The sequence below is a fragment of the Pongo pygmaeus genome, chromosome 10 (assembly GCF_028885625.2).
Source record: "Pongo pygmaeus isolate AG05252 chromosome 10, NHGRI_mPonPyg2-v2.0_pri, whole genome shotgun sequence".
Lineage (NCBI taxonomy): Eukaryota > Metazoa > Chordata > Mammalia > Primates > Hominidae > Pongo > Pongo pygmaeus.
The window spans coordinates 38,506,928-38,528,583 of NC_072383.2; the positions used below are offsets into that span (position 1 = coordinate 38,506,928).

The 21,656-nt window shown below is 34.4% G+C and overlaps 1 protein-coding gene across 2 annotated transcripts in view; it reads left to right on the forward strand.

Moving 5' to 3' along the window:
* The window catches only part of CNTN1 (contactin 1), a 382,939-nt gene that overhangs the window by 329,879 nt on the left and 31,404 nt on the right, over positions 1-21,656 (forward strand). For both annotated transcript variants that reach the window (XM_054444281.2, XM_063672630.1), the window contains exons 20-23: positions 1,883-1,986; positions 6,730-6,916; positions 9,438-9,550; positions 10,643-10,799. In XM_054444281.2, coding sequence (XP_054300256.1) covers positions 1,883-1,986; positions 6,730-6,916; positions 9,438-9,550; positions 10,643-10,799 — 561 coding nt within the window. The remainder of the gene's footprint in view (positions 1-1,882; positions 1,987-6,729; positions 6,917-9,437; positions 9,551-10,642; positions 10,800-21,656) is intronic.

Consider the following 21,656-nt stretch of genomic DNA (forward strand, 5'->3'; position numbering starts at 1 on the left):
AATCATCCTGTAAGCTTTACTTTTATTAAATGCCATTGTATTCTATATATGTATGTCATAATACCATGTCATATGTCTTAAATATACATAGCAAAATTTAATATAAAAGGCAGTAATTCATATATGTAAAAGTATATATGTGTGTATATATAAGTATATATGTATATATTTAAAATTATATATATACTTTTTACTATATTTTTTACTGCATACAAAAGTATGTGTATGTTAATATGTGTGTGTGTGTGTGTGTGTGTATGTGTGTATTTTTTTACTTTTAAGCTAGCACAACCAAATATGTCGAAAGAATAAAATGTAGAAATAATTTGTTTATTATCAAATGTGGAAAAGTCCTGATGACAAACTTATATTCTCTATGCGTGTGCTCATTCAGCACAAATATGATAACTTGGCTGGGCATGGTGGCTCATGCCTGTAATCCCAGTACTCTGGGAGGTCGAGGTGGGCGGATCACCTGAAGTCAGGAGTTCGAGACTAGCCTGACCAACATGGAGAAACCCCATCTCTACTAAAAATACAAAATTAGCCAGTTGTGGTGGCACATGCCTGTAATCCCAGCTTCTCAGGAGGCTGAGGCAGGAGAATCACTTGAACCCGGGAGGTGGATGTTGTGGTGAGCCGAGATCGCGCCATTGCACTCCAGCCTGGGCAACAAGAGCTAAACTCCGTCTCAAAAACAAAACAAAACAAAACAACAAAGAAATACGATAACTTCACTCAGTTTTAATAATTTGAATAACATGAGTACATCTTACAGATAAAATGAGTGTCTTAAGCATTTTACAAGTTACCTTCTCACCTTTTTACTGCTTTACTTGATGCTAAAATAAGCTTTCAGGCAAATAGCTTGTCATCTATTTAGTCATGGCTATTTGTATTTAATTATATTTCTTTCCTAAATATTTCATGAGTCTCATAAAACTTGCATGTGTTGAAACTTTTATAAGTGTTAATCTCTTCTTCCACTGCTGAGAAATCAATCATAGTGCTACACGTTTGCCTTGTTTTGGAAAGGCAACAGTGTTCGTGTGTAGAACATTTTTAAACATTAAATAGGATTACGGCATTTTGATGAAAGACAATAAAAATTGATCACCCCTGCTTAAAGCCTTCGTTGGTTTCTTTGTGTAAATTTCATAAGGGATGTAAGTTACTTTTTTTCCCTGAACAGAGGCCTTTTTGATACATATTTGACTTGATGCCCAGTTGGAAGATTAGACACATAAAAGCTTTCTTGAGCCCAGGAAACAGGGGATGTTACAACTTGTTTCAAAGGCTCTTAAAAAATTTTTTTTAAAGATCTTAGCTTGGACATAAAAAGGGAAGTTTTATTAATAATATTGCTGTTTGTAGTTAGTTCACACAAATAGCAAATAAGAGAAAATGTATTATATTGAACAATTTTCTGTAATACCAAATTTCCTATTTCCAATAATACAGAGTTGATAGCTAAATATTAATAATTTTAATTTGCATCAACAGGCTTTCTTAAGCATATCAGTTGAGAGAAATTAAAAAATAGTATTTTTTTTCTCACAGATGTAATAGAAATTGATGAAGCTTTCTGTATTTGGTAAAAGTGTGTGTGGGAATGTGTATGTGTATATGTCTATATTAACATTTATGTAAATGAATGTGTGTGCACGTGTATCACTAATGCCATAAAATAAAGTAACATTAGAAAAATATAGGAAGAGGTAATAAAATAATTGCACTTATTTCAGTTTGAAAATATTAAAGCTATTTTAGAAACATTAAAATTAAAGTATGGTCCAACATCATTCATATAGCAAATGATGCTATTCGAATTTCTTAAATGTAAATATCTCACTAATAATATAATGTTCTCATAAAATTTCAGCTCCCAGTGAAGCCCCAACAGAAGTAGGTGTAAAAGTCTTATCATCTTCTGAGATATCTGTTCATTGGGAACATGTTTTAGAAAAAATAGTGGAAAGCTATCAGGTATGTTAAATTTTTATCAAACTAAATACATTTATTCATAAATATATAAGCATATGTTTTCAAATGTGTTGTATGTTTCAATGTCCCATTAATTTATGTGGCAACTAATACTTTATTCTCTGTGTCTAGTATTGTGGTCATATATACGTTAGTTGTTAAGAATAAAACAGGGGTTCCTAACTGGCCTATCTAGGGGAGATGTAAAGAAACCTAAGTCCTGGCAAACAATTGGCCAAAATTAAAACTATGGTAATAACACTTATGATTATCCAAGGTCTTTTTAGGAAAATATTCTCATAAAAAGCTAGTGAATCTCAAGTTTTTTGGAAAGCATTTTGGTAATTTATAGAAGCATCCTGAAAATAGTCATCCTCTTTGAGTCAGTAGTTCCATTTCGAAAAGTCCCTCCAAAGTAAACAATTTTAAATATAGCAAATACGTCTTATGGTATCTATGAAGTAACAATCAAAATGACCCAAATAAAACTTCCCTTGAGCTTAATTTTAAAGAACCAGTAAGAATCAGTCAGATGCAAATGAGAAAACTTGTCGTAGTCAAGGGAGTAAAAACTGGAAAATCAAAACTAGAGAGATTAGTTAGGGTCTTTAATACAATGCTAATGCAATTTTGACTGAGTTATGTAGGAAATGTGAAATCATCATCTCACATTTTTAAGTGCAAGAAGTGAAAATTCAAAGGAATTAACATGGTTTTTCCTTTACAGATGAGCAAATGGATACCAAAGAGATTTGACAACTTGCCTCAGTTGTCACTTACAGAAAGTGTCAGAGCAGTGTCTAAAACTCAAGTTGTCTGATTCAAAGTTCGGTGCTTTATTGCCACACATCACAGACTTCCCTGTTTTTTTTTTTCAGTGAGTGCTGTCTAGGGCTGCCTCTCCCACTCCACCCACCCCACTCCCCCAGCCAGCTTGCATTCTCAGCTCCCCACCCTCCCTTCTCCCTTGTTCATGGAATATTAGCTCCATGAGGGCAGAGTATTGTTCTATTCTCAGTGCCATGCAAGAACTGTGCTGAGCACCTGGCAGGCTCTAAATAGATATTCATTGAATACTGATAGGAATAATGAAGTATGATTAAACAAAATGTTACAATTGGGCTTTCTCAAGGCCATGTTTCTGAGATGTAGCTGTAAAAGAAACTCAAGCCTTTGAGCAGACACACCCAGACCAACAGGAAGCTTTTTTTTTCTTTTTTTTTTTTTGGCACAATAGGTTATAATTTGGGAAGATTTTAAAGAGCCCTCAGATCATCTATGCAAAGGGTCAGCTGAATTTATTACAGAACAGAGAAGAGTAGACTGGGAATAATTAGACTGAGAATACCCAATATTCGTAACTTACTAACCTGACAATTAGTTTACAGCTAGTAGAAAAGAAGTAGGAAAGAGAGAAATTAACTAGATGTTACAAACCCCTGTAATAAATACGCCTGTGGTATCTTTGGGAGAAGACATCAATGTGTAGAGCTTGGAAAGTAAAATTTTGGAGCACAGGATTTTTTCTTCTTTTATATTATTTATTTCTAATAAAAATTGAAAAAAAGGATAATTTAACGTATAACTCATATCATTGAGTCAAAATGCCAAATATATGACATATTTTACTTTATTTAAAACATGGTAGAAAATTATATATTATCTTTGTCAATGCCAAGAATTATATATTGACGATTTGCTTACTTTTAATAAGAAGAAGACAAAGGAAATAAGAGGTAGGAAGCAACATAGTGGAACCAATGATTCAGATAATAATTAAATATGCTTTTTTAATTGGGAACTAAACCTTGATTAAGGATTTTCACATAGTCAGTAAAAAGTAATCTTTATCAAATAAGATTTTCTCAAATGATAATTTCAAGGGAAAAGTATGTACCATGAGGAGTTGGTTTCACAGATTTCTGAACTTTTCCAACTTACATTAAGTAAAAACTTATGCACTTCGCTGCTGAGCAAACATGGGTTTATATTTCAGCTCTGTCACTTAAGAATTTTGTAGAAAATTCATTTGAACTTTCTGAGTTTCCTCACCTATAAAGTGAGAAAGTAACCACTGCCTCATAGAACTGTTATGTGAAAGATATTAAATAACCTGTATTTAAGAATTTTCCCTGTTTATGTCATTGGGCATTCCAAGATGGTGGTGGTGGTGGTGATGATGATGATGATGATGATGATGATGATGATGATGGCAGTAAGGAAGATGATCATGATGATGTTAATGATGAAAAGACTGATAACACGTCTTGAGTCCTTATTGTGCTAAACACTTAACTAAGGCCATTTTACTAAATCCACACAACCCTAGAGGATAGACACTATTATTATCCCCATTTTAGAGATGAAGAATTTGAGGGTTAGAAATGTTTGTCTGAGTAATAATTGTCATAATCAGATTTTAATCTAGTTCTTGCCTCTCCAGAGAATGGTTGATTAAAATTGCTGGAAGTAAATCACAGAATTATTCTTTCCATTCATTCTTTCTTAAAATCCTTTTAAACCTTTCACACAGGGTCTTGGATATCAAAGAGACAAGCATGAACACTTAAAAGAGAAAAATCCATATTATTTATTGTTCTGCAGGAAATGCTCCTGTGACTGTGGCCAGTAGGCGGGAGGGGGGTCTTGACTGACTATAATGTGGTTGTTTCCATTTTAAAATATGATGGGAGAAGCCAATGGTTTAACAAGATAGATGATGGTGAAAACTAATACCCCAATGCACTTCCCATGACAATGTACGATGGATCTATATTTTTCTGTGTATAAAGATACACAGAAAGCAAGCAGCACATTGAAGACATAAAATATAAAGCTGGAAAGCCCTGACTCCTGCCTGATTGACACCATCTCAAGGTTCATTTCCTGACATTTCAAATGAGAATTGTGAGCAATTGAATTTAAAGACAATCTCTTCCCTTGTGGTTTTAAAGTGTATCTCAGTAGAATGTTTATGTCACTTAGTATTTTTTTCTCTTACTTGGTTAAAGAGCTCCCCACTTTCAATCTTAATACCCAGTGAGTTTTTCTATAGTGTAGGTAAGCTAGAAGAATACAATAAGTCTTTCTTATCAAGGGCATTTTGGAACTTTGGGCTCTTGCCCAGGAATCCACAAAAGACTTAGTTTGCTCACCCAGTAGGTAAAATATTCACTTAATTAATTTAATGAAAATGAGTAAAATAGGCTACCAGGAATAATGAATGCAAAAACTTCAGCAACTGAATTAGAGATTAATGCAGATGATGGATTTCACAATCATAAAAGATGAACAATCCTGTATAGTCTACTCAAATGTTTTTAAAGTTTAAATTATGGTGAGCTGAAACTGATTACTTAGAAAGTGCTTTATTTTCTTATTTTGGAGAAGACATCCGTTTTGGTCTGGATCTCTTTGAAACAGAGCCTCAAACAAAGATGTGGAGAAAGGTTGTTTATTATTGTTGTTGATTGATTGTTTTCAATATGATCCTAGGAAGCAGGTATGAGGAAAAGGCAGAGTGAACAGGAAAGGGGGGGCTCAGATACAAACGTGCTATTTGTCTTGTTGGCAACCACTGTGGGCAACTGGTACTCCATCCCTTGAGACCTTTGAGGAGTTTTATAAATGTGCCTCTGAAGCTGCCCTGCCTGGGATGAAAAGGGAAGCATTCATCCACTCCTGAATGTTCAGAAATGTGCTCATTCAACATAAAAACCTCACTTTTGCCAAGTGAATTTGAGCCATCCTGTTGCACTTCATAATAGTTTCTTACATGTTTATGTAAATAAAAAATGCAGGATTATATTATTATTAGACATTTTAATCGAGGCATTTTGGTTAATTGTGAAATTACAATCCCGTTATTTTATAGACAGGGCATCTAAAATATGTAAAATATCAGGATAGTTACAAATAATCCTTTTCTTTTTATTCTTATATTACATATAACATATTTTTATTCATTTTTTTCATATCTTAGATATAATTATAAATCTTGAATGCAAAAAAGCCTTTAAAGATGAAAGTTATAATCCATAACTTTTCTTAAACTTTAAGAGAAAAGGAATCCTGTAATTATTTGACAAAAGTAATCATTTCTAATCCAAAAAATCGATAACATTTTTTAAAAAGTATTTTATGGGTAAATAATTTCTACAGTTTATCCAGTTATTAGATATATTTCTTTGATATCTAGCTTCTATATGGGTTTGAAGGAAATAACATTAGATACTTACTTCTGAAAGGAGCTAGAAGAAAGTATTACTTTAGCGTGTTCTAGGCCACATAGTAACTATTTTTATCCAGCAAAATTATATTCCTCTCCAACTGCTTTAAGAATGGCTCAGAACAAGTTTGAAATAATGCAAACAGAAGTAAAACAGGAAATAAATGATAAAAATTATAGTGACAAGTATTTCCAAATGGAGACCACTTTTATATTTTGAAAGTCTGCTGCAAAGTTTTTGGGATTTTTAAATTTTTTATTTTTTATTTTTTTTAGTCAATGTAAAACTATTTTGGGCAATGAAGTAAGACTTTGATTCGCTTCTGGCATCTTTAATCATTTCTGCCCTGTGTGCTGTACTATATTCTAAGGCTGATAGAAGGGTAGATATCATTAAGAAAGATTTGAAAATATGATGATCAGCCAACACCAATGGTAACAGAACCAGTTGAAGAGAACTTTTCATAGCTGAAGACTCTAAATCATGGCAAAATATAACTCATCCTGAATGTTTGTAGATTCGGTACTGGGCTGCCCATGACAAAGAAGAAGCTGCAAACAGAGTTCAAGTCACCAGCCAAGAGTACTCGGCCAGGCTCGAGAACCTTCTGCCAGACACCCAGTATTTTATAGAAGTCGGGGCCTGCAATAGTGCAGGGTGTGGACCTCCAAGTGACATGATTGAGGCCTTCACCAAGAAAGCACGTGAGTCTCACATTTTGTTTTTAGACTTGTCAAAAACTACCACTGGATTCAATCATGATACGAATATATTTGAAGGAAATTTCCTACCTAGCTACCTGAGCACATTTTTCAATATCCTTTACAGCCACACAAGATTTCCCTTAAAACATGAATTATTGTAGATGATGAAAAAATGTGAAAAATACCCTCACACATTAAATATTCCATTATAGAAATAAAGTTAGAGAACTACCCTTTTGTACAGGCTGCCCTCTCAAATTCTGTGCCATTAACTTGTCTTCACCCTGTACTTACTAATTTAAACATTGTTTTCATAGGAGTACATCAACCACATATGAAAACTAAAATTCTGCTTATTTTTACATGCTTTAATTTATAAACCTCTGTCATTGCACAGTGCAATGCAAGTTAAATGTGTAGCATTATACTTACTCTCTTATTACTGTATGTTCTAGTACTGTATGTTTTAGGTGGTTCATAAAACAAGACCACCTATCCCTGCTCACGTTCTGGTCATTCTAATCTCTCTGGATTCATTTTGATATCTCTGTTCTTGAACCCAAGTGGAATAAACAAAAAAGGATAATTTGTATGTAGGACTCTAGGGAATGTCTCAAGAATCTGAAGATGTGATTACCATTAGAGTTTGCAAATTTATGAAATTCACTTTGGGACAGAGACTCTCCCAGTGAGATGACAGAATGTAGTGACAAGAACTAGAATTTGGTGTCTAACATGCGTTTGAGATCTGTCTCTGCCACTTGCTAAATGTATGACAATAGATAAATTACCTATTTAAACCTCAGTTTTCTAATTTGTAAAAGGAGCATTCATTTTTGTTCTTTTTCCATTTGTTCATGTATTTATTCATTCATCAAAAATATGCTGTGTGCTCAGCACTATTCTTGATGGTGAGGATACAAAAGGGATCAAACCATTCCAAGGTGCTCTTCTCACATGGTTTACAAGCTAATGAAATGAGATAGAAACTTCAAACAAACACAAACTCTGATAAATAAATAAGTGGGATTAAAGCAGATGACAGGGCAATAAAATGAATAATAGACAAAAGTAAAGTGACTTAGATAAAAGTGAAATTCTGATTGGGTGGCCAGGAAAGGCCTCTGAGAAGATGCCAGTTAAGCTATGATTTGAGTGATAAATGGTAAGAAGAACCCATTATGTGAAGAGCTTTAGGCAGAGCCGTAAGGTTCTTTGCACTCTAAGTAGTACAAAACCTTAAGGTGAAGAGCACTTAAAATATTTTAGGTGTGGAAAGGCCACTGGGTCCAGGGCATAGGTTCTGAGTAAGGAGGGGGAAGCGTTCTGGGGCCCAATTATGGAGAACTTTGTAAGTAACTGTGATGAGTTTGAGTTCTTTCTAAACATGATAAGAAGCCATTGAAAGATTTTAAAACAGAGAGTGATATCTAATTCATGATGTTGTTTTTTAAAAAATCATTCTGGCTTCTGTACAGAAAATGGACTGTGGTGGGTTAACAGTGGAAGCAGAAAAGCCAATTAGGAGACTATTTCAGCAGTCAAGGAGAGAATTGATAGTGGCTAGCACTAAGTGAAAATGGAGACAGAAGTGGAAAGTTTTCTGTAGGCAGAGTTGACAACTTGCTGCCAATTTGGATGTTGGCAATGAGTGGGATGAGAGACTAAACACCAAATTTCTGCTTGAGAAACTAGGGGGGTTGGTTGTGCCATTTGCTGATGATGGCAAAGACTCATTGGAGAAAGATTTGAGGATACTTGACATTATATTATGTTTGAAACATGTATTACAATTGATTATATTACATTTGAGAAATCTTTTAGAGACTCAAGTAGAAATAGGCTGATATCTGCCTAGACAGAGAGACCTCTAGCCACATATGTCTAGAGGTTGAAAGAGAGATTAGGGCTAGAGACAGAACTGTGAATATTTAAAGCCATGGGCCTAAGTGTCAGTACTTAGGGAAGATCCACAGAGAGAGTAGAAAAGGTACATAGATGAATTCCTAAATCATCCAACAGTTACAAGCTGACCGAGGGAGCCAGCTAAGCATGAATAATGGGAAGCAGCAGCCCATGAGGTAGAAGAAAAACCCAGCCGTTAAGATCTGAATTTAAGAAAAAATGAGAGATTCAAGAAAGAAGATGGTCAATTCTGTGAAATGCTCCAAAAATATTAAATTTAAAAAAGAATAAACAAGTGACATTAGATTTAGCCAAGTGGAGGTGATTGATGACCTTCCAAATAGCAATTTCAAAAGACTAGTGGAGAAAGAAACCCAAGTGGAGCATGATGAGAAGAGAATAAAAGTCATATTACCTAGTTCGCAGGGCCATGGGGTACATTAAATGGACTCATGGATGTAAAGTGCTTAGCATAGTGCCTGGCATATAGTAAACACTTATTAAAACTAGATGGTGGTGGTCATTATCATCAGCATTATAATACTTGATGCAATAGAGTATGCAGAATCGAGATTGGATATAGTGACCATTGATTGCATATTACTACTTTTCACAGCTCCTAGCCAGCCTCCAAGGATCATCAGTTCAATAAGGTCTGGTTCACGCTATATAATCACCTGGGATCATGTCGTTGCACTATCAAATGAATCTACAGTGACAGGATATAAGGTATATACAAATAGTGATGCTTAATGTTTGCAATTCTTGCTGTTTCAGTGAAACCCAAGATGGGTTTCTTTTCTTTTTTTGAGATGGAATTTTGCTCTGTCACCCAGGCTGGACTGCAGTGGTACAATCTTGGCTCATTGCAGCCTCCGCTTCCTGGGTTCAAGTGATTCTCCTGCCTTAGCCTCCCAAGTAGCTGGGATTACAGGTGCCCACACCCATGCCCAGCTAATTTTTGTATTTTTAGTAGAGATAGGGTTTCACCGTCTTGGCCAGGGTGGTCTCGAACTCCTGACCCCAAATTATCCACCTATCTCAACTTCCCAAAGTGCTGGGATTACAGGCATGAGCCACCACAGCCAGCCCCATTCAGCTTTCTTATTCTATTTAATAGTTGTAGAGCAGAATCAGATGACATAGTGCCATGATATATTTTGAAATGGAAAACATTATCTTCACTGAATTTCAGCAAAATGTTACATCAAAAGTGTAAGATAAGTAGAATACTTTAAAGATAAAATAGAATAATCAGAGCTTAAGGAGGAGAGAGAACGAAACTATTTTTGTTTGGCAATGATTGTGATAGGGTTGCCCAGCACCCAGCAAACTCCTTGATAAACTGAATTACTGTTTATAAATGAATAAAAAGGAGAAAAGCTTATTTTAAATATATTCTTTATATCACACACTATCACATTTTTCACTGGATACCAAATTTTATGGAAAATGGTAAAAATAAAAATTGAGAGACAATTTTCAGACCATTTCAATATATTTTAAAGTTCTCATTTTGGACTTTTCTCTTAAAAAGACTCATTCTTTCTATATTTTTATTTTGGGTCATCTCAAAAAACAAAATTCAGATGCTTAAGTCACATCTCCTTGGATAATCCTACAAACTTGCAAAAATCAACTATTGTGAATTGAAACTAACATGATTTTTTTCATCTAGTTTTAAATTTAGTTTTTCCTCTTGTTTTAAATTTATTAGTTTTTGTTAATCAAAGTGTAAGCACTTTTATTCTGGTTTTAGTGTTAGAGCACTGGCTCATTATTATGACTTTACTGCATATTTACATTTCTTTACTTTATAAGGTACTCTACAGACCTGATGGCCAGCATGATGGCAAGCTGTATTCAACTCACAAACACTCCATAGAAGTCCCAATCCCCAGAGATGGAGAATATGTTGTGGAGGTTCGCGCGCACAGTGATGGAGGAGATGGAGTGGTGTCTCAAGTCAAAATTTCAGGTAAGTGAGTCATTTAAGACACATTTCAACTAAGTACTTGTGAGTTTCTAGACCCTGTGGATTCCCAAGGGTAGGGATAAGCCCGATGCTCACACCAGCGTCCATATTTTCCTAAGTAGATTGGACATATCAAGGATTCCCTGAAACTTGGTATTTCTCCTCTTATGAGTCACAAAAGTAAGTCTGTGACATACCACATACTTCTTGATTATTATCTGGATGTCAAAGCACAGTTGGAATCTTTCAGACATAAGACGAACAAGATTTTGGGATCCAGTATACAGTATGGGATGTATTAGTTTATTTGATTGTGGTAATCATTATACGAAGTATACATATATCAAATCTTCATGTTGTTCACCTTGAATACATTTAATCTTTGTCAATTAAATATTTTCAAATAAAAAGCCCAATTAAAATGGCATAACTTATTGAATACTATATAATACTAGGCTATTATTTAATAATAACCCAACTTCTCTTATATCAAAAGGAAATATACTAGGCTATTTTTAATACTCTTCTAACTTTCTTTCACTTGGTCTATAGATATTGATATAGTAGTAAAAGAGAAAAACACTAAATTATAGCCCCTTTGTCTTTTCTCTTTATCTATTCCTTTTCTACAAACTCTATTTCTCACACCTTTGTTTGATTTGGAAATACACATATTTGAGGCAGTCATTTCTTTTTTTTATTTGTAGCACTCTGTTATTTAATTTTTGACATATTTTTCTCAACCTATATGCAGGATATAGTTTAATTATACTGAATTTCAATAGATGTTAATTTGAGAAACGTATGAGAGGCTTTGACATTACCAGAAGATCCTAGATCAAAGATGATAATAAATAATTTATAAGAAAATTTGGTTAATCTGTACAACAAACCCCATGACACAGTTTACCTGCATAACAAATCTGCACATATACCCCTGAACTTAAAATAAAAGCTAAATTTTAAGAAAACTAAAAAAAAAAAAAAAAAAATTGAAAATTTGGTGATTTTGATCTACATAAATGAATATGCTATATATTAAACCAACAAAAAATCCTTTAACACAATGCCAGAGTATTTAATGGTATTTAATAAATGCTGGCTTCAATTGTATGCCATGTTTTTGTGAAATTTGCCACAATACATATATACATCCTTTACAAATCAAAATAGAACTTTGATTTTTTTAATCATCAGTAATTTTGTCTTTTAAGAAAATAGAGAAATTACAGAGATGTGAAAGGAAAAGAAAATAATCATGTTCCGAATACCCTAAAATAGCTACTGTTAATGCTTAGTTGAATTTACTTATAGTCACTCTGTATACATATATAATTTCATGTTTCAGCTTCCATTTATTTCATAAATTGTATTTAAAACTTATAAATGATATTCTTTCAAACAAATATGCAAACTCATTAAAGTTTTTTTCTATCATAAATAATACTTTTAGAGTCCATTTTCATAAATTAATCTTTCTTCAGGTTAAATTTAAGACAAAGTGTTTTAGGTTGCCAAATTTCTTCAAAAACATTTACTAATTTCTATTCCTATTATCATTATATATAAATGCTTTTCTCACTGCACCACTCTAATATTATTGTCTTTCTTTTTAGTCATTGCTAATTTGACAGGGGAAAATAGAATTTTCTTATTTTTGAAACATTTTCTATATTCAGAACTTTGTCAACACCTTCAATAGTTTTACACTTAGTGGGCTGTTTCACAAAAGGAAATCAGAGGGAAATATGGCCATTATTTCAAGGAAGGTAAAGCACAAAGTAACTAAATAAATTGCTCTTGAACCCTGGGCCTTCTTTCTGTGTAGAAGCCAGCCACAGCAAGCTTTTGCTCTCTGTACTCACCCATGGTTCATCATTCCTCATAGAAAGGAGAACCTAGCTTCTGGGATTTAGACTAGAGGTTTTCAGCAAGAGATGCTGTAACAGTGATGGTAACATCAGTTTACCTATCACTAATGGCACTGGTAAATGTTAAACAGTAGAATCACTAGGGATAGGGGAAAGCCCTGTTTATAATGTTTGCCTGTTTTGTGGTGTAAATATTCTCACCCTGTGTGATTTCAAGCTTTCCTAGTGATGTCACTTAATGTGGGGCTGTGAAGAGCTACCCAGTAGCACATCATTATATGTCATTGCCACCATACAGATACAATAAGAACCTCAAAAACACTGACAACATTATAACATAGTAAAATATTAAGAAGTGATGAGTTTTGAGTATTTACTACATTTGTTTTAAGCTTTTAAATTTGTTTACATAAATTCTATTTTAATAATTACATTTTTAACACATTGCTCATAAATTTCCTAAAAATTTCACAATTGGATTTCAGGGGTTGTAGGAGTTGATTTCAGCATACCACAGCTGTAATTTGATATTTCAGTATATATAGCTCATGTGTAGAAGAGTATTTTTTTTTAATCCCAAAGTTAGGATATTTTTCATATTTTTCTCTTTTTGCCAACTAATGGACAACATTCTTATTGATTTTAGAATTTCTATTATCTCTTATTCTGACCATAACTGTACAAATAAACTGTAGAATTAACATTATGAAATCTCAGATGCTTGGTGAATAACACCATTCTAGAATATTCTTGTTTTTAAGTTTGGATTTTCAAATCACTTAAATTATTTTAATGAGGAAAATGTGTAAATACAAACAGAAATTACAGGTTTTCTTCTAAATTTAAAAGAGTCTTAGTACTTTCTTTTGGTTTTCATGCCCCAAATACGTAGCCAGGATTATAACACACTACTAGATCTTAATGTTTATAAGCCTTATGCTCTTCATTCATTCATTCATTCATTCATTCAACAAATAGACATTAAATGCCTACAATACAGCAGTCACAGTTCACATATTTAAAATGTGCTAAGATTTACATATTTCCACATCTCTGCCTGGCCCTGCTGCAATTCTAATGATCCTCTTGCCTCCCAGTGTTGGCCTCCCAAGGCCTATTATCTATGCAATAGACAGGGGGGTCTTTTAAAACACAAATCAAATCATGTAACTCTCCTCTTAGAAAGATGGCTCACAGGGAATGGCGTGAACCCTGGAGGTGGAGCTCGCATTGAGCCGAGATCGCGCCACTGCACTCCAGCCTGGGCAACGGAGCGAGACTCTGTCTCAAAAAAAAAAAAAAAAAGAAAGAAAGATGGCTCACAGGTAATATCTACATTTCTTACTGTGGCCTATAGTGGTCTATATAATCCACCCTCTCTCTCATCTCAGTTGAGTGCTTTGTCCCTTTCTCTATTGACATTTCTCTTCTTGAACACATCAGTGTTATCCCTGCCTTGAGGCATCTCTACTTGTTCTTCCTTCTGCCTGGAATTCTCTGGATCTTGGCATGTTAGTTTCATTCTCATCATTTTTGTTTCTGTTCAGATGCCACTTCCTCAGAAAAGCTCTATATATGGCCAGCAATTAAGGTAGCAGCCTACTCTGAGTAAATCTTCCTTATATCATAGCACTGTTTACTTTTCATCCTAATGTTAGTAACTATGTAAAATTATCTTATTTATTAATTTGTATTTGTTTATCATCTCTCTCCATCCTTACTTGAAGCTAAGCTCCATGGGAGCAAGCTCTTGTTTGCCTCAGTTGACCTTTGAATCTCCAGCACTTAGGGGACTATTTGGCATGTAGCAGGGTTTTAACAAATAACTGTTGAATTAATTCATGATTTCTGTATAGAGAAAAGCCCACTAACAAGAATAACTTGGGCAACTTAAAACTATAGTTTTCATCTCTAGAAAACCGATATACTTCCCCATTAGGTTCATGATTTATATTATTTCATGTGCCGATCCACAAATTTGATTCTTAAAAAAATTAAGACTTCCTTTTAGACATATTTTGGAAATATTTCAGATTTGATTATCTGTAACTGCACTTCTATCTGACTTGAACACCATTATCCATTGCTTTAATAACTTATTCCTTATTGAATATTTCTAGTGCATATCAAGGCAAATTTAACACCACAAATGTTTCATCACACATATACTATCTCTAATAATTCTATATTATCTTTCAAAAACCATTTTTAATAACTGTGAGCAAATTAAGAAAATATACATATAGCTATAATTTTCAATATTAATTTCCATAAGCTAATTTGGATTACTACATATTTTCTATAAATTTTAGAATATCAATTGACAAGGATCCTTGGTCATAAATAAATATCCTCAGAGAAGCACATACTTAATTATTTGTAGTGAACATGCATATTTTAAGTCTTTATTTTTCTTTTTGGTTTTAAATAGACTATAGATAGCTGAATCAAGAAAGACTTTTCAGAACATTTTAGAGTCTGAACACTTTTCTACGGAAAAGAAGTTGTCATTTGAAATTTTTAAGGTAGGAGTAACATGATCAGATTTTCTCACTTGGAAAATCATATTGGTGACTGTAGCAAATATATATAGTAGGGGACTAAGATATAAGGAGATGAAGTACAAGGTTATGGCCATAGAACGATTAAAAGATAATGATGTCCTGGGCCAGGTGCAGTGGCTCACACCTGAAATCCCAGCACTTTGGGAGGCCAAGGCAAGCGGATCACGAGGTCAGGAGATCCAGAGCATCATGGCTAACATGGTGAAACCCCGTCTCTACTAAAAATACAAAAAAAAAAAAAAAAAAATTAGCCGGGCATGGTGGCAGGCACCTGTAGTCCCCCCTACTCGGGAGGCTGAGGCAGGAGAATGGTGTGAACCCAGGAGGCGGAGCTTGCAGTGAGCTGAGATTGAGCCACTGCACTCCAGCCTGGGTGACAGAGCGAGACTCCATCTCAAAAAAATAAAAAAAAAAAAAAATGATGTAATGATGTTCTGAACTGGAAAGAAGGCAGTGGTGGATGTCTAGGATAGATTCTAAAAGAGCAAGTCATTTTTTCCATTTGATTTAAAGTTACTATATATTCATTTTGTGTATTTTGTCTTCTAATAAATCTGTAATTTATCCTGATATTACCACCGATGATGTAATCTGAATATTTAACCTAATATTTTTGTTAACTCCAAGATATTAAGTTAAACTATATAACCAAATCCACTGACTTAAACACTGTGATGAAAAACACATTTTGTTGTTTTGCTTTGTCCTCTTCTGCCCAGTAGCAGAAGAAGGTCTAGAAAACTATTTTTTGGGTAGAACTTTTATATGTTTAACTCCATCACTACTCCTGTGCTCTCTTCTCCACTTCCTAAGTCTCGTGGTGTAAGAGGAACAAGAGGATAGTAGGATGTTTAGATTCATTTCATACATTATTAAATTTAGTCTGTGATTAAGATACAATCAGATATTATCATTCGGGAAATGCTGTCTCTTCAACCATCTTGAAATAACCAAATATTTTGTTTTCTTTTACGCCAATTTTCATGGGATCAATTTGAGTATTCAAGTAATAAATCTAGCCTATATATTTTTAGATTGACAAATAGCTTACATTTAAATTACCTCTAAAATACATATTCTCTTCATTACCATTGAATCATGACTAATCACTCAAAGCCTTGCCTAACTGTATAAACGTACTTAGCACTCCCAGTTTTGTAACAAACATGAAGTTGGAAGATAAATTATTTTGACAAAGTAATATTTTGTGAGTCTCTAAATTCAACTTTGGGAGGCAACTCATAGCCTTGATGACTATTAACATAACTCCTGCAGTGACCAGGTTTGATCCAGCAGTTGTTGGACAACTCCCAGCACAGGGAGTTTCCAGAGTCTTAATTGTCCTTCAGAAGTTTTGAGTACAACTTCTAGAAGCACATTTTAACTCTATGTCAGGCCATAAACAGCACCTCTGTATCTAAACTAACCTGGTTTTTTGAAATTTTCCCTAAGGTTTCCATTAGCTGCTACCGAGTTCTCACAACAACTTCAATATTTTATTTTGCTCATTTACTTAGACTCAGAAATAATTTTGCTAAAACATTCCTCGATGGAACACATATAAGAATGGAAAGGAAATTTTAAAATAATCCTCCAAGATTTACTTTCTAACAGAATAATTTTCATTAATGAAATAAAGCCTTGGTCTCCAGAGTTATATTTTAGTATTATAATGTGCCAATGATTTTTTTCCTATGATAAAATAAAGCTTACTCTTCAAACATTACAGATTTTCAAAAACATTTTGTTCTCTAGTAAATCAATTCATTCAATAAGTGTCTAAACCCAACCATATGTCAGGCATTCTGCTGCGCTATTGGTTACAATAATTGCAAACCCTACTGAAGCTCCCATTCTAATGGATATCAGAAGAATAAAGAACCAACAAACAAATAATAAAACAATTAGACTTAATAAAAATACAGGGAAAAATGAGTGGCTAATATAAAAAGAAAAAGAGGTAGACCAGTTTTTGGTAGGATGATTAGGTCAAGCCTCACTAAGAAGGTGATGTAGGCTGAAATCTAAAGGACAGGAACTAGCCATATGACAAAAGTGTGGGTAAAGGAAGAGCTTGTCATGTCAACGACCTGAAAGGAGGCTGGTGTAACTAGTGTGTAGTGAGGATACAGAGTCATGTGGGATGAGGTTGGAGAGGTAAGAGGGGTAAAGTTATGAACAGCCTGGCCTTGATTACATCTAAAAGGCAATACTCAGATGTTTGCAATTTCTTGTAAGTTCAATGGAAAAATGTTGATGTGCTTTCAGGAGATGAATGACATGATCTAATTTAAGATCATTTTCTGATTTTGTGCAGAAAATAGATTGGAGTGAGACAAGAGGGGAGGGAGTTGATAGGGCTAGTGAAAAGAAAGCAAGTCTGAGACACAATCAGAACAAGGCACTCTCTTTCAGAAATAATTAATTCATAGGCTACTGTAGGTTTTTTTATGACTCTAAGAAGCAAAGCAAATCATGACAAGATCTTTTCTAGGATAAATGGTTAAAGAGTGTATGTGAAGACCCCAGCTTCTGCTTTTCTATGGCTTCTCAATTCTTCGCCTTCTGCCTTTTGGTGGCAGGAGAGTCTGGAGGGAATGTAGTGTCCACATTTTTACCCCAGGGAAACACAGGAGGGCATTGAGAGCAAGAAGAATGAGGCTGAGATTCTGAGAGAAAATGCTTCATACCTTCTAAAAAAATAGAGTTTTTGTGATAATCATCAAAACTAACTTAGAGAACCAAGCCAAATGTGGATTTTTTAGGAAACATGAAATGAAATGAAAGAAGGAAAATAAATTAGCTCTTAGCTTCTAAATCAATTTCATGGCATATAAATTGATATTTTTAGTAGCACCATTAAAATTATAGACCAAAAGCTCCAGATATTGAAGTAATATGATGAAGATATTTAAAAGCAAGATTTACCCAAGATTCAGAAAATAGTGATTAATATAACCTAATCACCAAGGCCCACAGATAATAATGTAGCCATTATATTTAGTTACTTCCCATATTTTCATTTTCAGTATTACGATAACCTCATAATGGATATCTTTGTGTATAGACCTTTTTTCTGGACTCCCAATTATTTTCTTAGAATGATTGCTAGAAGTGCAATTACTGGATTAAAGGGCATGACTTTTTAAAGGCTTGGCATATACTTACCAAACTGTCATCTAAACAGCAATGCCTGCATTTTATCATTAAACAAATTTTTGTAGCATTTTGTCCTTTTAAAAATCTTTGTTAAGCAAAAATACTAATTCACAATTTTTTGTTACTATTAATGTAGCTTACAGATGTATTTGACAGCTGTTTATATTTCCATTTCTGTAAAATTTTGTTCATGCCCTTTCTATGTTTCATATTAAGAACTTTCTTTAAAATGTTATAATCAATGTATAAAGGAAGATTATAAAACTTTTCCTGCTATATTTGTGTAAATATTTTTCCAGGTTTGCTTTTAAATGTTATTGATGATAGATTGGTATGGTTTATTTTTATGCAAAATGATGAATTCTGATTATAAAAGTTCTCAAATATTTAACATTGAACATAAACAGAAAGTCACAAAATAATACATATAAGGTCATGCATCACATAACAAAGTTTCCATCAATGATGTACCACATACAAGATGGTGGTCCCATAGGATTATAATTCTACATTTTTGCTGTACCTTTTCTATATTTATGTATGTATATGTATACATACAAATACTTGCCATTGTATTGCAATTGGCTATAGTATTCAGTACAGTAATATGCTTACGCTGTGGAGGTCTGTATCCTGAGAGCAATAGATTATAAATACACTATGCCTTCTAGGTATAGTCATATGTTCGCACAATGAGGAAGTTGCCTAATGACACATTTCTATGAAGACATTCCTGTCATTAAGCAATGCATAACTATAATCCCATTTATATGAAGTTTAAAAATAGAAAATACATTGATGTTTAAAGGGGTTTGTATGTTTAATATAAATACACACACACACACACATATTTATATATAACATGTGAAACTTCCCCAAAAAGAGAATGATTGATGCAAAATCAGTCCAGTGTTGCCTCTGTGGAGTGATTGGGGAATTATCAGGAAGAGGCTTCTGCGGTAGTGCCTGTGTTCTATTTCTTTGCCTGGCTGGTGAGTACAGAGGCGTTGATGGTATTGTTTTTAAATTATGTTTTTAGGCCAGGCATGGTGGCTCATGCCTGTAGTCCCAGTACTTTGGAAGGCCAAGGTGGGTGGATCACTTGAGGCCAGAAGTTTGAGACAAGCCTGACCAAAGTGGTGAAACTCCATCTCTACTAAAAATATGAAAATTAGCTGGGCATGGTGGCACACACCTGTAATCCCAGCTACTCAGGAGGCTGACACAGGAGAATCGCTTGAACCCAGGAGACTGAAGTTGCAGTGAGCCAAGATGGCACCACCACATGCTAGCCTGGGCAACAGAGTGAGATTCCATCTCAAAAATAAATAAATAAATACATAAATAAAGTTTTAAAAATTACTAATTTACATAATTTATTTCAAAGTGGCAAAAGTCAAAAGAAGGTTGAAGTAGTTGAGTAAAGGATAGTTAGTTTGGCATTTTGGAGGTCGATGTATTAGTTTTCTAGAGCTGTCATGACAGTACCACAGACTGGGTGGCTTTGTTCATTTTCTCAATTTTGGAGGCTAGATCAAGGTGTTGGCAGGATTGGTGTCTTCTAAGGTCCCTCTCCTTGGCTTGTAGATGGCCGTGTGTTCCCATGGCCTTCCCTCAGTGTGTGTGTGTGTGTGTGTGTGTGCAAGCATGTGTGTTGTACTTTCTTATTCTTATAAGGACTGATTTATATTGCTTTAGACCCACTCTAATGATTTTATTGAAAGACCCTATCCCAAATGCAGTGACTTTCTGAGGTACTAGGGGGTTAGAACTTCGATACACGCACTCGGGAGGGACAAAATTCTGCCCAAACAGAGGTCATTAGTAGTTTCAAGAGAGCAACTTTCACAAAATAGTGTGGGTGAAAGTCTTACTTCTCTAAGCAAACCTCATAGAACTTACATTTTAAAGCGAGGAGGCAAAATAAATAATATATAGCAATATGTAAAGTTTTGTCAGATAGTGATAATATCTGAAGGTAGCTGAGGAAGGTAAAGAGAGGTGGGAGAGAGCAAGGGCATCTGTTTTCACTAAGAGTGGCAGGGAAGGGCTTGTTCTAATAAGGAAATGCTGGAAAAAAAAATGGAATAAAGTGAGAGAAAAGTTGAAGTTATCTGGAGGGAAGGAAATGTATTCCCACCAGAACAGTACAAAAGCCCTGAACTAGCTGTATGTTTAGATGTTCAAGGAACAGCAAGGAGACCAGTACGGCTGGGGCCAAGCAAGCCATGGGGAAGACATAGGTGAATCTGAATCATAGAGTTTTATAGGTCCTGATTAAGGATTTTAGATTTTATCCTAAAGGTGATGAGAAGCCATTGAACCATTTTAAGGTGGGAAGTGACATGATCAGATTTATATTTTACAATAGAGCATCTCAACCACTCTTTGGAAGGGAAGTAGAAATCTCATGAATGGTGGTACAAATCTCTGTGAATCTCTGGAAATGGGGGGATCAGTTAGGTGATAGTCCAAGCAAGAGATGAAGATAGCTTTGACTAGTGTCCTAAGAGTAGAAGTGGGAGGCAGTTATATTCAGGATTTATATGGAGGAAGACCCAACAGTATTTTCTGATGATTTTATGAGGTATGTGAAATGGATATGGCAGAACTTTAAGGATTTAGACAGACCAGCACAATCATCTCTTGAAACAACCAGCAGAATTATGTATTAAAACAGAATCTTCTACTGAAAATACATGAAGAAAAGAAGGAGTAGTTCAAATTTTGACAAGCTGAGTTCAATATGCCAGTTCAATATGCCTATGAGACATCCAAGTGGAGAGAGAGAAAAAGAGAATCATCTAGCAAAACTGAGAAAGCAGCTGAGGTCAGATGAAATAAACTTGTCAGAGAACCAACTGGCATAATTATATAATTTTATTTGCAATGCATACCAGCCTGGATGGAGATGGAGGAAACAGAGATAGCAGATGTTTGTTGGTGTTGCCCAAAGTTGGCAAATTGCATGGTTAATATAAGTGGAGATCAAGGAAAACAAGGATTTATTACTTCTAGTTAAAGAATAATTAAAATTGCTGAACAGAGAGTATTAGATATTATGAATATTAGAATATTTTCAGCTGTTAGTAACAAACACTCAACTCTCAACTCAAAACTGCTTCAGAAAGCCCCTGTGGAATCAGTGTCTCAAAAATATAACTAAAGAACAATTTTTCCCCATTTCTCCACTTGAGAGGCCTCAGCTTCATTCTAAGGCTTGTCCCCTCTGTGGTTGCAAGATTCTGCAGACGTGTTAGGAATCA